The sequence below is a fragment of the Peromyscus maniculatus genome, chromosome 13 (assembly GCF_049852395.1).
Source record: "Peromyscus maniculatus bairdii isolate BWxNUB_F1_BW_parent chromosome 13, HU_Pman_BW_mat_3.1, whole genome shotgun sequence".
In the NCBI taxonomy this organism is placed as follows: Eukaryota; Metazoa; Chordata; class Mammalia; order Rodentia; family Cricetidae; genus Peromyscus; species Peromyscus maniculatus.
Window position 1 is genome coordinate 11619119 of NC_134864.1, and position 16809 is coordinate 11635927.

The 16809-nt window shown below is 49.4% G+C and overlaps 1 protein-coding gene across 4 annotated transcripts in view; it reads right to left on the reverse strand.

Moving 5' to 3' along the window:
* Nucleotides 1-1453: 1453 nt before the first annotated feature.
* Hdlbp (high density lipoprotein binding protein) overlaps nt 1454-16809 on the reverse strand; it is a 76233-nt gene continuing 60877 nt past the window's right edge. For all 4 annotated transcript variants that reach the window (XM_006989587.4, XM_042259894.2, XM_076549669.1 and 1 more), the window contains exons 18-28: nt 14080-14301; nt 13780-13998; nt 13188-13326; nt 11643-11797; nt 10727-10831; nt 10357-10491; nt 8996-9139; nt 4883-5068; nt 4271-4387; nt 3904-4032; nt 1454-3764 (exon numbers count right to left, since the gene is read on the reverse strand). In XM_006989587.4, coding sequence (XP_006989649.1) covers nt 3678-3764; nt 3904-4032; nt 4271-4387; nt 4883-5068; nt 8996-9139; nt 10357-10491; nt 10727-10831; nt 11643-11797; nt 13188-13326; nt 13780-13998; nt 14080-14301 — 1638 coding nt within the window. In that variant the 3' untranslated portion in view covers nt 1454-3677. The remainder of the gene's footprint in view (nt 3765-3903; nt 4033-4270; nt 4388-4882; nt 5069-8995; nt 9140-10356; nt 10492-10726; nt 10832-11642; nt 11798-13187; nt 13327-13779; nt 13999-14079; nt 14302-16809) is intronic.

Consider the following 16809-nt stretch of genomic DNA (forward strand, 5'->3'; position numbering starts at 1 on the left):
GTACTTATCTGTGCTTATTTCTGTGGGGTTATTAGGACTCACCGAGAAATATGCAGTTTTGGAAGGGCTGTGAAACACACACATTTCCTTTGAAAACCTTTTTCCAAACCATGTTCTCATCCACATACCCACTGCTTCACTTTGGCAGCTCCTGGCCTCAGATGTGGCTCTGTGCTTACTCTGGCATTTGACATGGGACAAGGCTGCCCACTGAAGCTTGCGTGGCTGCTGGACAACCTAGCCAGTTCAATGAGTGCATTTGCCGGGGAAAGCCTTACTATACAAGCCCCATGTACTTTCTCCAGGCTGTTTTGTTGTCGTAATCTTTAAAACCTATTACTGTGTGTATTTAAGACCTGTGGGTAAGTGTGGGGATGTGTGCCACAGCTCATATACAGAAGTCAGGAAACACCTTTTGGGGCCAGTTCTTGCCCTGGGCTCCGGGGATTACACGAGGTCAGGCTTGTGCAGTGTAGAGTTGGAATGAGCAATGCCCTCACAGGCTGTGGCAGCTGAATACTCCATCCCCGTTTGGGGATGTCCAGTCAGTGCTCCCTGCTTTGTCCTTAACCCCCTTCTCAAAGTTGCCTTGTTTTATCAGTGACAGAAAAGTAACTACTGCATGCAGGAAGCACGTTTACCTAAGCCACGTCACTGGCTCTATCTTTAAAATATTAAAACAAACTTGCCAAACAGAAGAAAATACCTGCTTTTACCTGAAGGAGTTTCATGTAAACACACTGCTGAAACCAATCCAGGGTGGCCCATGCCTTACCCGTCCTGGACAACTAAGCCAGGAGTTGGCCATGGACTCCTAGTGACTTCCACTGGACGCCAGGGTCTTATCCACAATACTATAGGAGGCACATATTGGTGCTGGGACCTGAAAGTAGACCCACTGTGGGGTCCTGTTTTCATCTGGAACCATGTGCTTTCTCAGGATGCATCTCCTGGGCTGGAGATGCTGGGTTACCGGCCTTCTCAGCAGGAGGTGCTATGCTAGGCCCTTGCTCCCTTAGCCCCTTTGAGGGATCTTCTATGGCATGGGGACTGGAGTAGTTGGTCCTTCATTAACCTTGCTCTGCCCTCCACCCCTCTCCTTCTCAGTTCCCGCAGGCAGGGACCGGCCCACAGGCCCAACCTCAGCCCGGGTGTTGGGAGCCTGTCAGGAGTGTCAACAGAAAACACAAAGCTGGGATGTTGCTGGTTTCGTGAAGACCATGTCGCTCCCCCAGCAGGGCTGTCTCATTTAATAGTTGTGGGGCAGGCACTGACTGGGCTGGGAGGTTGGGTCAAGGTGCAGGAGCAGGCAAGACTTCCTCATGGAGACAGCACTGGAAGGGACAGAACAGTGCTAAGAATTGCTAGAGAATCACAACATGAATTAGGGAATTACCCAGGGCCATTGAAGGAGAGAATACAGACTTGATAAAATGAGTCTCATCACACTGCCTCTGGTTTCGGGTTTTATTTTAGAATTTATAAAATTCCAGTGTCATCCATATTCATGAGCCTTTACACATGTTTGCATATAATCTCCAAATTCCAAAGTTAAGGCCAAGGGATGGATGTAGCTATGGAAACATAGGACATGGAAGACATTCAACAAGGAGGAAAGGACACTCCCCACCCCTGCCTAGGCCCCTCAACAGCTTGGAGGCTGCAGGGAGGTGACCTGGGCACAGTCAATTTCATAGTCCTTATTAACAATCAGAGAAAAGGAGCGAGACCCTGAACAGTGTAGGGTAGGGCTTACATCTATAGCACTTAGCAATAAATGGAGATGTGCAAAATCCCGGTGATCATTTCCACTTTACCCTCTGGGGAAGGAAGAGACTGGGCATTGTAGGAGGACAATGAAGATGACGAGGGGCTGGAAGGGCAGGAGGGAAGCAAGGTGTCCCCAGTGTCATGCAGACGGGAGAAAAGACAGCTCCAGGGAAAGGCAGGGAAGCCCTCTCCCTGTCTCACCCACCTGGCTCAGCTGTCAGCCTACTGTGCAAAGCAGATGTTCTTCCCATCTCAGCATCATTCCTATACACGGGCGCATGGGGCTGCTTCATCTACAGGGAACTGAAGTTAGACTTGGAAAAGCAATTCTGGATCCACTTAGGAGTTAGAGTCTACAGGTAGCCAAGCCTGAGTTACTAAATAGAGAGTGACAGACTTGGGGAAGGTGTCACAGTACAAGTGACAGTTCCCAGGGAAGGCCATGAGATGGGCACAGGTTGGCTTTTCTAGGAACCCAAGTATCTGGGACAGGACTTGTTGCTAGTTGATCAGATGACCTGGAGATAAAAGACCTGTCCTCAGTCTCCACGACACAAGAGGGACACTTCTGCTGGGGACCACTTTTCCTGGTGAGGGCTGCCTGAAGCCATGCTAGCTGGGGCCAGGGGTCCAAGCTACCTCTTCACCTGAGACAAGGCTTCCCTCGGCTAGCAGCACTCCCTGCGCTGGGCCTTTGTTTTCATTCTGCCTTTCCTTTTAATCCACGCTGAATGACCACCTCTGTCGCTGATACCTGCCCTTAAGCCTGTCCCTCAGGACTGCAGAAAGCATCCAGGCATGCCTGCCAGAGTCTACACGGTCAGGCTGGCTGGGAATGAGCACCCTGCTCTGGACCAGCCCCTGAATCATGGGGGCTGAGGGAAAGCCCAAGCTGTCACCCTCCTCAACTCAATGGCAAGCCCAGAACCACCAGAAATGTCTAAATCAAGAGGGGCCTCGGGGGTGGCACTAACCACATGAGAGTACTACCACACTGGCTGAGGTAGAAAGAAGGCAGCTGAACACGAGGTGTCTGGCCAGGCAGAGGCTAAGGGTTGTAGGAAAGTCGAGCTATCAGTTAGGGTCAAGCCCTCTCCCACCACCAAAGAGAAGCCAGTCTCTACCTCCCCCCCCCCCCCAAAGTCTCAAGCCACCCCAGTCCGCTGTGACAGCCACAGGGAACCCAGATGGCGCACACAGCTGGGCCTCTAGGCTGCCTACACCAGCTCGCGAGGCTGAAGCTGCAGGACAAGCCCCGATACTTTCAGAACCCAAGTGGGTACCATCTGAGGACCCAGGTCACCCTCGACCTCTCGGCCCACTCTATCACCAGGACATCTGACCTCTTGCTGTCCAAAACCATGCCTTCCTCCTATCCTGTAGCCCGAGCTAAGCAGATTTTGACAGCTAATGGAAGCTGACTGCTTTCCATAAAGAGGAAGGTCTGGGTGACAGGTGGCGGGCAGGAGGGAGGTGGGAAAGGAAGAGGGCAAACGTTTTGGCTTTTATAAAGTCAAGGAAATTTATTTCCTGAGGTCATGACACAGGAAGTCAGCTCCTAGCCGCTGTGGAGCTCTGGTGTGAAGGTCAGAGTGCTGACTACATGCTGGGTGGACCAGGAAGCTGGAGTCTGTGATCACGAAATGCTCGATTACCTTGCTTAGTGTTTCACACAGTGGCGTGCCTGTCCCAGAGCACAGCATCAGGAGCAGACCCTGAGCCTGCTGGGTGCTGACCAGGCCTGGAGAAACAGCCACACAAGGCCAGCCCACCAGGCTTTGCTGCGAGACCTCGGGGAGGGGGAAGAGCATCAACAATTTACGAGGGTCCAGCTGCTGGGTCAGATTGAGACAAACCATTGTGTGGTTGGGTGTGGGCAGCAGGCTGGAAAGGTTTCTTTTTGATCATTATCGTTTGGGGCCCCAAGGGAGGGTCTTGGGAGCCACTTGAGCCCCAAAACTGGGAAATTCTTCAGAGCTGCTCATATCAGGAGCCTGTGGGGAGGGAGGACACAACTTAGTAAGTACTGGTGGCTCTCACTGACTTACTGAGTTTCCAAAGTCACTCCCCCACACCCCACTGTCCCACCAGCTTGTCCCATGGGGAACAGGCAGTACAGAAGTGCCACCTGACCTTCTCACTGCTGTTAGAGGTCCAGGGAGCATCTCGCACCACGAAGCCTTTGGATGGTGCCTTGGACTCTTCATGTGCTGGGGGCTTCATATAAACCTGCAGCGCCTCGCTGTCCACCACATCAGCCAGCTGCACGGCACAGGGGAGGGAGGCAGTGCCGCTCAGCCTACAGCCAGCCGAACCTGCTGATGGCCATCCCGGGGCCACCCGCCCACCCCCCTGCCCCTCCCTGCCTGTGGAACCATGTGAGTTACTTGGTTGTCACCTCAGGATGGTGGCCAAGCCTCCAGCTAGTCAAGGGACAGGGTGCTTCAGAGCTCAGCCTGGTCTGGCTTGAGGGCCCCTAAAGACTCTGCTCAGGACTCACATATTCCTCCTCTAGGTTGAGGATGTGGTCGATAGCTTCCTCCACGTTCTCCGGGAGTCCTGTCACAGTGACACAATTGGGGTCTGGAGCTCCACTCTGTGGGAAGCGTATGTCCACCTGGAAGAAGCAGGGTCAAAGGGCATTAAAGGACGGACTCTGGACCAAAGTACCACCATCACACTTTTTTTTAGTTAGTGAAGTATTTCCCTCTGAATTCAGGCAAGTCTTAAAGTTTGGTTTTAGGGCTCTTCACTTGAGGAAGTCATCTGCATCACCCTGCCAGAACTACCTGGTTTCCTGAAGACAAAGGGTGCCGAGTGTGTGCATGACAGTCCCATCTTGCAGAAGAAAGGCAGGGCCGATAGCCTAATGGCTCTACTCTTCTAGTGACCCTCTCTGTGAGCCCTCACTGTCCGTGCTTACAGTGATGTCAGAGGGCAGCACCACCCTACAGCCTGCAGGGAAGGCCCTGGTCCTAACACCCCAGAACCAAACACTCCTCCCCTGCCAGCTCTACGCTCGGTCAGTAGCACAGGCAGGTGCCCGCAGGTTTCCAGTGCCCTGGAAAGACTGGAGTTCTCATTCTTGTGCTTCATTTGGCTCTGGACTCACCTTGAACTCATCCATGATTTTCCGGATGGCTTTGCCTCGGGCACCAATGATGCGGGCATGCACACGGTGGTCCAGTGGGACATCCTCAGAAACCATCTGCTCTAGCTCACCCACAATTTTCAAGATAGCATCACGGGCAGCTTCGGTGTTCTTCTCATACCCTGTGATGGTGATTTGGTCCTGAGGCTTAAAAAGGAGAATTCAGTCAAGAGACGAGTGTGACTTCTCTGGGATGCCCCAGTGTGCCCACCTAGCAAGCTGGTCACAGTGCAGGTGTGTGGATGGTGGCTAGATGGATGAATGCATCAGACGTCACCTTAGGGGAGACATTCATCCTCTCAGAAGAACAAGGAGAAAACACATCAGGTTAGAGGGTTAGAATGGAGGCCCTGCAGTTAAGAGTGCTTGCTGCACTTGCAGAGGACCAGAGGTCTCATCCAGTTCCCAGCACCCATGTCAGGCAGCTCACAACTGCCCGTGATTCTAGCTCCAGGAGGTCTGATGCCCTCTTCTGGCTTCTGTGGATACCTACACTCATGAGCTCACACACAAATACACATATTAGGGCTGGAGAGATGGCTCAGTGGTTAAGAACACTGGCTGCTCTTCCAGAGGACCTGGGTTCAATTCCCAGCACCCACACAGCAGTTCACAACTGTCTGTAACTCCAGTACCAGGGGATTCGACACCCTCACAAAGACACACATGCAGGCAAAACACTGATGCACATAAAGTAAAAAAAGTTAAAAGTTAAATATTGGGGCTGGGCGGAAGTGGCACACGCCTTTAATCTCAGCACTCAGGAGGCAGAGCCAGGCAGATCTCTGTGAATTCGAGGCCAGCCTGGTCTACAAAGCGAGATCCAGGAAAGGCACCAAAACTACATGGAGAAACCCTGTCTTGAAAAACAAAACACCAAAATAAATAAATAAATAGATAAAAAATAAAAATTAAATTAAATTAAATCTTGGAGAGATGGCTCACTAGTTAAGAGTGTGCACTACTTTCATAGATGACCTGGGTTTGGTTCCCAGCCCCGACAAAGCTACCCAACCATCCCTAACTCCAGACCTAACGACCTCTTCTACACAGGGCACACGCACACACCCACACAGGCCAACATCCATACACTCAAAGTAAGTGTGTTAAAATTAACTGTAAACAAAACCACACACCAAGTTAACATCCATTAGCACTCATTCCTTCCCAACCCAGAAAAGACAGAAAGGAGGGACAGGTGATAGGGTTCAGTGGGCAAAGGCACGAGTTTGATCTCTGGAGCTAAGACGGTGGAAGGAGAAAAATCACTCCTTCAAGTTGTTCTCTTATCGCCACATGTGTGCTGTGGTGTGTGTGCATGTTCCTGTACGTGTACACACGCACATGCACACACAAGTGTAAATAAACCTTAGGAAAAAAAAGGCTAGGAAGGAAACCTGATCATAAAGATGGAGGAAGTACCAGCAGGTGCGTTTAAGGAAAGCAGGCACAAGGTTGGGGACTACTATAAGGCAAAATTCTCAGCCCATCAGCCTTCCGCTTCTTTGGAAGTGTCCAGGACCTTTAGAGTACTCTCTGCTCACTCAGACCCATCAGCGCAGGCTCAAAATAAAAGGAAGAACACACAGAGACTACAAAGAAACCACTACTGGAGTTAACATTAGGAGGCAGAAAGATCCAGCCTGGGAGGGGAGCAAGAGATCTAGGAGCAAGGGGAGAGAGAGGCAGCCAACTAAAAACTTCCCGTCCAGACTAAAGGGAAGGCCAGGCAGGGGATCCAAATAAGGGTCACCAAAAAACAGGCATGCCATGGCCATGTCAGTCAGCACACTCCACAGAATCAGTCCTGCAAAGTGCAAGTGGAACTCACAGCAAAAAGCTGTGGATTTAGAGACTGGGGCTGGCAAGATGGCTCAGTAGGTAAAGGCACTCGTTGCCAAGTCTGATGAGTTCTATCTTTGGGACCTACATGGCTGAGGAAACAAACTGACTCCTACAAGTTGTCCTCTGACCTCTACACACATGCTGTGGCACATATGTGCCCCTATACATACACAGATTAGCTAAGTAGTCAAAATGGTGAAACAACTAAAAAAATTAGTAATTACAGGGAACTGGAAGGAGCTAAGGCATGGTGAGAACAAACTACACACACACACACACACACACACACACACACACACACACACACACACACATTTTGATATAATTTATACACATATATAAAATCTATTGTCCTCACTATGCCTCTCCCATATCTGGTGTGTGTGTATATGTGTGTGTGTGTGTGTGTGTGTGTGTAAATTGAGGGCTGGAAAGATAACTCAGCTGTTAAGAACACTGGCTGCTCTTCCAGAGGACCCAGGTTCAATTCCCAGCACTGACACTGTAACTAATAATGATCTGTACTTCAGGTTCCAGGGGATCTGATGTCCTCTTCTGACCTCTGCCAGCACCAGGCACATATCTGGTGCATAGACATATATGCAGGCAAAACACCCCTACATATTAAAACAAACAAACAAACAATCCAGCCAACTGAATTTGTGTAGCTGAAAGATTCAGAAGCAAACAGGCTACGAGATGTGGAAGTAAAGATGGGAAGGAAGGGCTAGAGAGATGATTCATTGGTTAAGAGCACTGGCTGCTTTTTCAAAGGACCTGGGTTAAATTCCCAGTACCCACATGACAGTTCACACTATCTGTAGCTCCAGTTCCAGGGGATCTGACACCCTCACACACAGGCAGGCAAAACACCAATGTACATTAAAAAAAAAAATACACACACATTCATATACTGAATATATATATATATATGAATGAATGAATGAGAAGGACACCTCAGCTGATGGGTGCTCACCCTCGTGCTATATTACTGGTACACTTCTGGGCACAGTGATCATGGCCACAGGGCTTGAAAGATGTTCAAGCAGAGCTGGCCCATGCCTAGAGGGCCATTCATGGAGGGCACTTGAGAGGTAAGGTCTAAGAAGGACAGACTGAACACACAGGTGAAGACAAGCCATAAGCAGACTTGGAGGTGAGGTGGAATGAGACTGTCTGCCCACCAGGGTGCAACCAAGCGAGGAGCTGAGTTACCCTTCACATTGTTTTATGTATAGCAGGAGGCTGTGCAGAGCTCATCAGGGACCATGGCAAATGGGATGGGGATGCAGAGAATCTAGAACTGGCTGGCTTTTGTCCACCTGCTTCCAGAGTTCAATGGAGCCTGGCCACAGTCTTGGGCACTGGCAAACATAGTGTGCACATAGGCAGGCATGATGGCTCAAGAGGAACCAGCTGAGGTTCAGGCCCGGCTGTCAGGAGTGCCACAGTTGGCCCAGGGAGGTTAGACTGCCCTGTGCCCCAGGTAACAATCTGAGGAAGCACACACAGCTGGCAAGCACTACGCCCTGGTCCATAACTGGAGCTGAAGTCAGATTCTAAGACACTTGTCCCTCTGATTTAGGCACTTGTTTCCTGCTGGACAAATCTCAGAAGCTGCCCAAGTATACTCCCCAAGTCAAGCAGGGCACAGTAGTGCAGGCCTTTAATCCCAGCACTCAGGAGGCAGAGGTAGATAGATCTCTGTGAGTTCAAGACTAGCCTGTTGTTTTTAACTAAGTTGTTCTATTTACCAGTAAAGATTCGGGAGTCAGATGTTGGGGTGAAAACCTGCTGGATCAGAGAAGCCGAAAAGCACCAGCTGAATTTCCTTTCCGGCTGGAGAACCAGCAAGAGGGTCTCTCATCTCTCCACTTGTCCCAAACCAAAAAGGCCCACGAGCCTATAAGTCCCTCCCTACTCCTCTCTCTATCCATCTTCCTAGGTCCTCCATACTCTCTATGGCTAATTCTTGTCAACTAGTCACTGGCTCCACCCCCTGATCCAAGGTTAATTTTACTAACACAGTCTCGGACTTTCACAGCGCTATCTAATATCCCGCAACACTAGCCTATTCTACATAGTGAGTTTCAGGACAGCCAAGGCTACACATACAGACCTTGTCTCAACAACATCAACAATAATAAAACCCAGGTCAAGGCAAGAAGGTCCAACAAGATTCCACCTGCCCAACTGTTCCAACCATATCATCTGAGGTGCTCATCTTACCTGGTTCCCATCATCTTTATCAGGAAACTGGATGTTCACGTCATGCTCCAAGCGGATCTGGGTGATCACTGCCCCCTTTCTCCCGATAATTTTGGGATGGTATTTGGGGTCTACAGTGACGCTCAGCTTAAAACTCCTTAAAGCCTACAATGAAGTGAGAATGAGGCAGAAGACACACAGAGAGAAAAGGGGGGGGGGAGGGAGGGAGGGAGGGAGGGAGGAAGGGAGGGGGGGAGGGAGGGAGAGAGAGAGAGAGAGAGAGAGCCCATGAGTATGAGCACTTGTATTTAAAGCTAAGTCACTTCTACCCAGGTCCCATTTCTAGCCTGATCTTTTTTTTGGTTTCACAAGACAGGTAGGTTTCTCTGTAGCCCTGGCTGTCCTGGAACTCACTCTGTAGACCAGGCTGGCCTTGAACTCACAGAGATCCCTGCCTCTGCCTCCCAAGTGATTAAATGTGTGCCCCCCCCCCCCCCAGCCTGACTTTTAAAACACAAGCCAGAAACTCTAGTACTTGCTAACAGGACGCCCTTAACCCTGGCGGTCCAGAAGACTGGGTGCTGCTTCGCTGTCACTTTCTTTTTTTTTTTTTTTTTTTGGTTTTTCGAGACAGGGTTTCTCTGTGTAGCTTTGCGCCTTTCCTGGAACTCACTTGGTAGCCCAGGCTGGCCTCGAACTCACAGAGATCCGCCTGGCTCTGCCTCCCGAGTGCTGGGATTAAAGGCGTGCGCCACCATCGCTGTCACTTTCTATCACCTGCTGTAGAACTAGTACGCAACCGCAACTGGTTCTAAACAGGCTGATGCCCGTCTACATGGGTAAGATGTCAGTCGCCGCTTTCAGTTCTATTTCTACTTCCTGAATTTATGAACCAGGACCTGATATTAGTTTGAATAAAATCTTCTAGGTCTTTTAGGGCTGGAGGACAGAAGAGGCCAAGAAGGCAGTAAGAGCCTCTGTGTCCACAGCCTAAGGCTAGAGCTGCACCCGAGGACAGCCATAGTGTGCACACGCTGAGCTGTGCTTCGCCCTCTCTCCTTGTGAAGGGTCAGTTCCCAGACCTCCCCTAACTCCTGAGTAGCAGATCTCTCAGCATTTTTCACAGAGCACTCTGTCAGAAGCACAGGAGCAAGCTACTTGTCCCTATGAGGAGGTACTATCTTCCTCCCTGTTTGTAGGAGCTGATATATCCAAATATTTCTCTTGATTTGGGGAGTAAGAGAAACTCTAAGCTCTGCCTTTCGTTTTCCATGGCAGGACCACCGGATCCCGACAACAGCCCGACACCTGGCTGTCTGAAGCATGCTCTGAACCAGGCTGTTTCCAACCCCAGCCCAGACAGGCGGCCTTGTCCTGCTCACCCGGTCTTCCTGCTCAGCCTGTAGCTCCTTTACTCGGTCCAGCAGCCCCATCTTAGCCCTGTCCAAATTTGCTGCGAGGCCAGTGATGGCGATGATGTCTGACTGCAGTTCGGGAGCTGGCACATGTATATTCACCTGTCACAACAGAGTCAACTTCATGTCTAGAGGACCAAGATGGAAAGGGAGTAATGCTCACCCGCTCTGGGGAATTTGAGGGAGACTGGGAGGAAGGCTAGTGATTGAGTGGACAAAACAAAGGAGGCAGAGCCAATATACATTGATGAAGAACATTAGCACCAGAGAGCCATGGGCTTTTCTCCAGATTAACAGTCCCCATCACATGATAGAGCACCCAGTGAACACTGTCTACCTCAAATTCATCCATCATCTTGCGGATTCCACTTCCTTTCTGCCCAATGATATAGCGGTGAAGATCAAAGGGCACCTCTACCTCGATGGTGACGGGCACCAGGGCCTAGAAGGACAATGGTAGAGATTAGGCTAAGAGTTGAAGGCCAATAGCCCTGAAGACAACAGTGTACCCGTTAGAACCTGCTGTCAGTGTGACCGGCTGACAGACAGACTACACGGATCTCCACGCACAGTGAAGAGGACAGGACAGGCAGCGCAGTCTAAGGAAATGCTGCCAGAGGGTTCACTCTTGCCCCTCACTTTCCTTTTGCACTATAGCAGGCCAAGGCCCACTGGGAAGAAGACAGAGCACAGAAGCCCAACTCGTGGCATGCCTCTGTGGTTGTGACAACTCGGCCAAAGCCTGTGTGGGTTGTAATGGAGTCTCCTGGACAGGTGGATCAGTTATCTGCACTCAAGTCCCGACATGTTCTGTCTGTCACCCATTCTCCGCAGTCTATTTCTATCAGTCAACAGATACTGCCATGCAGGCACTGTCTGTAAACTGTGGTGTCATGGTGCTCACAAGAGGACTCGACACATAATTCACGGTTATGGAAAACTTGAGGTAGACTATCTCTACTTCAGTTGGGAAGGGAATGGATAGACAGTAGATAGACAAGAGGGGATTGAAGCTGGAGTTCGCATTCACCCACTGTTAACAAGATCCTTTTACAAATTCCAAGAGGGAATAAACTGTAGAATCCTGAGTCCTGGTGAAAAGAAATGGCCTCCCTGGGCTGTGTGACCAGCCCAAAAAGGCATAGAGCAAGTGCTTGCTTGCACTTTTAAGACTGACATAATAGGATCTACTGTCTGCTGCCACCTGGGCAGAGTCTGAACCATCAGGAAGAGAAAGAGTGAGGCAAACACACCTCCAGAGCTTCCTTTGCAGCCTCGCACTTCTCCTTCCGGCCAGAGATGATTATGATGTCACACCTCCTGGGAGAGCCAGGGTCAGTCTCTTTGGCCTCTCTGCCCTCTCCAGCCTCATCTCCATTCTCCTGGATGGAAGGCTCTACACTGTGAACTAGGAAAAAAGGGGTATAAATCACATACACTAGCGAGTCCCAGCTGTGCAGAGAGGCCTGCTGCTTAGGGAGGCTGTGATGGAGGAGACTGGTATGTAGGAGCTCAGTCCCAGTGACCTCGCTCTGACAGGTAACGGCAGAGTTTCAGAGATTTGGGGAAATAACAAGGGAGAGGACAAGACAGGCCCATGATAATTCCTCATGCCAGAAAAGAAAAGCCCCCAAACAAAGGGGCATGCCACTAGGATACAGGCAGGTGGAAAGGGGTTCTAGCTTGTAAAGGCCCAGATAATATTAACCCCACACACCAAAGTGAGCTAACAGGAGAGTCAGCAACAATGGGAGAACCAGCAACTGGAACTAAACTAGGCAAGAGTAGCTCTGAAGATACCATTAACTAGCAATTTAGAATACTATGAAAAATGTAACAAAGCTATGCCATACTAGGTATGATCTTGATGAATATGCCAAGGTTAAGTCAAAGGTTCTTAGGAATCGCCCACTGATAAAAGTAAACATATAAATGCATACTCCAAGTCAGAAAATGTATCTATAATTGGGGGGCAAGGGCGGCTAAGAAAACATACAACTCTATGCTATTCTATGTTGAGAACAGATTACTCAGGTGTGAAATCCATAGAGTAATTATGGCTAAGATTCCTAATAAATGGCTTGCATCCTCAGGAAAATGGACTGGAGTAATTGTGTGACAAGCACTGTGGACAGTCGAGTCCACATCAGCAGGAAAGCCCACACCCTGTGTTTCACACATGCAAAGCAGGCAGAGGAAGGTTCATACATGACCCTTCCTTGGCAACTGACCACATTAATTCTTCTTGGCTTCAACCCAAGTCTCCTGTTACCAACTACCCAAGTAGAACAAGGTAACAAAGCATGGTTAGGCTTAAGGCCTTTATGGAACAGATAGGAGGTACTTCAAAGAGGCTTGGAAAGGACATATCTGCACTGCAGAGAGAGAGAGAGAGAGAGAGAGAGAGACAGAGAGAGACAGAGAGAGACATACAGAGAGAGAGAGAGACACACACAGAAAGACAGAGACAGAGACAGAGAGTGCATGTGCAGGGTTCTCTGGGGCTGAGCGGACCCCCCACTATCACACAAACAGTGTCCTAGAAAAGAGTGGAACTAGACTCTCAGCAATTTCCTAGGTAAGACAAAGGAAGCTCCTGGCCCCTTTATGGGGCCCTGTCGTGTCCTTTACAGACCAGGATGATGGGCCTGAAATCCATGCTAGCATCCATCCAAGTACCATTCCAGTGCCAAAACCAGAGTCAAGAATCACCAGGACAGACTCATTGGACAGACAGCACTAAGGGCAGTGATGGTTCCCGCCGATGTGACACCACACCTAAGCTTAAGTCGACCCACCTGGGTTCTCCTCTCTGTCTGGGAACTTAATTTGAACATTGTAGTCCCTAGTGATCTGCTGGATTCTTGAACCTTTGGGGCCCATGACCGATCGATGGAACTTCTGGGGGATAGCACATTCCACCGTCACTTGGGCTTCCTGAAGGTGGATACAAGAGCGAGCAAAGGTCAACGTCCACAAGTCAGTGTACAGCAGCATTCTCCCTGCCGTCTTCCTCACTAGTCCCATACCACCTTTTACCAAGTGAACCTGGAGATGCCAGCATGCCTGGGTGGGGGGACACAGGGCAGGGGGCAGGCCTCCTGCAGTGGGTTCTAGTGGAACAGGTACCCACAACCTACAGCACAGTCTGAACACACAACGCCTGCTTTACCTACGAGAAGTGCTGCCTCACTGCCTACTGGTGGGCAGTCACTTTAGACACAGAGAGGGCATAAGGCCTTGCAAGGAAGACCACGAGGGACGTGGAGCAGTGACACTCTCAAGGCTGTCTTGGTGATTTCATGCGAGGTGCTTTAATGTGACTGCTCTATGGATTCCCTGACACACAATGGTGATCAGAGCCCGATCCAGAGCCCCTTGGACACTCACCAGATCCTCAATGATTTCCTGAATGCGCTTTTTGGCTGCCTCCACACAGTCCTTGGCACCCTTGAGGGTGACTTTGTCACTCTGTGTGCCTGAGCGTGGGAAGCTGACCATCACCCCACCGTATTCTTCAGCAATCTCTCGCAACACCTGCCCTCTTCGGATAACGAAATGGCGGTGGTGCTTGGGGTCCACCAGCATGTAGTCTTCAACCACGTTATCCTGCGGTAAGAAAGGAGGAACTGAAGAAGACCTACTCTACCATGGCATGATCAGCATGGACTGCTAAGGCCTGTGACCTACCAGGTTCTGGATCAGTGCTTCCAGCTCCTTCTGGGCCTCACGGACAGCATCCTCCTTTCCTATGATTGTGATCAGGTCCTGGTCCTTATCCTCAGCAGCTGGGAATATGATTCGGGCTCCAGTACTGTCACGCACCTTTCGGATTTTACCTCCTCCTTTGCCAATGAGGAATTTGTGGTATTCTGGCTTGGCTCGGATGTCCACGGTAAAACTCTTGGTTTGCTGCAGAAACAAACTTCATGTGTGTTTGCCCCTCACAGCCTGCCTGGACCACAGTGTGTGAATAAAGAGTTCTGAGAAGAAGGATGGGCTCTCCTTATGCATTTGCAATGTCCTATATCTTTTTTTTTTTTTTTTTTTTTTGGTTTTTTTCGAGACAGGGTTTCTCTGTGTAGCTTTGCGCCTTTCCTGGAGCTCACTTGGTAGCCCAGGCTGGCCTCGAACTCACAGAAATCCACCTGGCTCTGCCTCCCGAGTGCTGGGATTAAAGGCGTGCACCGCCGCCACCACTGCCCGGCTGCAATGTCCTATATCTTATCAATGCCTCACATCCAGTGGAATTATCACACCTTATGCCTAGTAAACAGGAACACCGAGACAGTCATTTTTCTCCACAGCCATCAGAAAGATGCACAAATAACCCTGGTCCTCTTATCAGCAATGACCAAACTTCTCTAAGCCATTTGTGACCCACTGGAGGCTTGCTATGTGTGGTGGCAAACTAGCAGAGTACAAGCCCTGAGGAGAGCAGGGTTTCCTGGGCCGTGGCTCTCCCACTTTTTCATATACGTCCAGACCAAACACACATCAAGTATTCCAAAGGCCAGCCCTGTTCCTTCCCAGCCCTACAGACTAGTCAGTACATAACAACAACTTACCAGCTCAAGCTTGGAGAACCACCAGCTACAAAGGCCACAGCTGAGCCAGGGCCCTCACTTACGGTAGCCCAAAGCCCTTGATTTACACCAAGAAAGCAGGGCACGACAAAAGCTGGACACAGGTGTATGTGTGGCAGACTCATGAATTAGAGAAAACAGAGGATCCACAGAGCCCCAGCCTGTCTTTGCATGTGTCACCCGGTCCACAGCATGAAGAAGATGAGGAAGAAAGGACTGAGTGGACCTCACCAAGTACTACCATCCAGATCTATGACTCCTCAGATAAAGATGTTCATAAATTGTTTAAAAACTAATGTGGTGGCAAACACTTGCAACTGCAGCCTAAGAGGCTCAGGCAGAAGGATCTTAAATTTGACACTGGATCTGCTGCATATACACAAAGGTAAATCAACTAGGCAAATCCAGTTCAACATTATGTAAAACCAAGAGGTTGGCTAAATCATCACAAACAAAATAAAAGCAAATAGGATACCAAGGATGGCTATGTCAGTATGTATAGACCAAGAGTCTGGTAAAGTCTAATATTCACTTCCCTCACACTACATCTAAGGGTCAGCTAGGCAAGGCTGCCCGTTACCTCTTCCATCAGAGGTTAGGGGAACACACGAGCCTACTCATAGACATGTGAGTTTTACATACAAGACAAAAATGTACAAAGATGTCCTAAGAATTCTTAAGTATTTAGTATGTATAAATAATAAATGTATTTCTACATGCCAAAACAGAGATAATAACAGTTGAGTCCATGTAGAAAAACAAAGGATTTTTTGGAGTGTGCATATGTCTGTAGGTTCAACATTAACACTGGATGTTTTTCCTCACTATCCTTCACTTATATTAAGAGAGGCTCTCTGGCAGAACTTGGAGCTTATTATTTTTGCTAGTGTGACTAGCCATCTAGCTCTGGAGATTTTCTGACTCTGCTGCCCAAGAATTAAGATTATAGATGGGCTGCCACACTCACCTGGCTTTTATATGGGTTCTGAGGATCCAAACTCTGGTCCTCATAGTTTTATGGTAAGCCATCTATCTCTCTAGCCCATGAAAAATTTCCTTTTAGATTAAAAAAAAAAGTATCTCTGCACATATCTGTGCACACATGTGCAGTTGCCCACAGAGGCTAGAAGATGGTGTTGAATCTCCTGGAGTCAGAGTTACAGAGGTTGTCAGCCATATAGTGGCATGGATGCTGGGAACTGAACTCTAGTTCAGAGAGTTAGAGCAGTAAGTACTTAACCACTCAACTACCCTTATTTGGCCCCTTAGCCCAATAATTAAAAAATCAAGAGACCACACCTGAAGGAAGAGTCCCCATGAGCTGACATGCTGGCTGGTAAGGCTGGCCACCCCAAAATTCTGGTGTATCCAAGTAGAAAGGTCTATATTCAGACTCACAAGATTGTGTTTGGTTGGTTTTTTTGAGACAGGTCTCACTATGTACCCCTTACTGGCCTAGAACTCAAGAGATGTGCCTCCGTCTGCCTCTAGACTGTTGGGATTAAAGGCATGCACCACCATGCCAGCCCATGGGGGGTTGACAGAAGGACCCAAGGAGGGTCTTTGGGAAAAGGTGGTGGCTAATAAATTTTTCATGGCAGCAGAGGTCAGAGGACTCTCTTGGTCAAAGCCCAGAACTACACATAAAGAATTTTGGGTTTTCAAGCCCATGGGAGACACCCCCACTTTCTGAACAGGGAGACAGAGGAGGGAAGGGAAACTGCAGTCAGGATATAAAAGAAATTGGTAAGTCATATTTTTAATTCCTCCTGAAATCTTAACTGCTCCCTCCAAACCCCCACCTTAGTGATTCAAAGCCCCCACCTTCTAACCC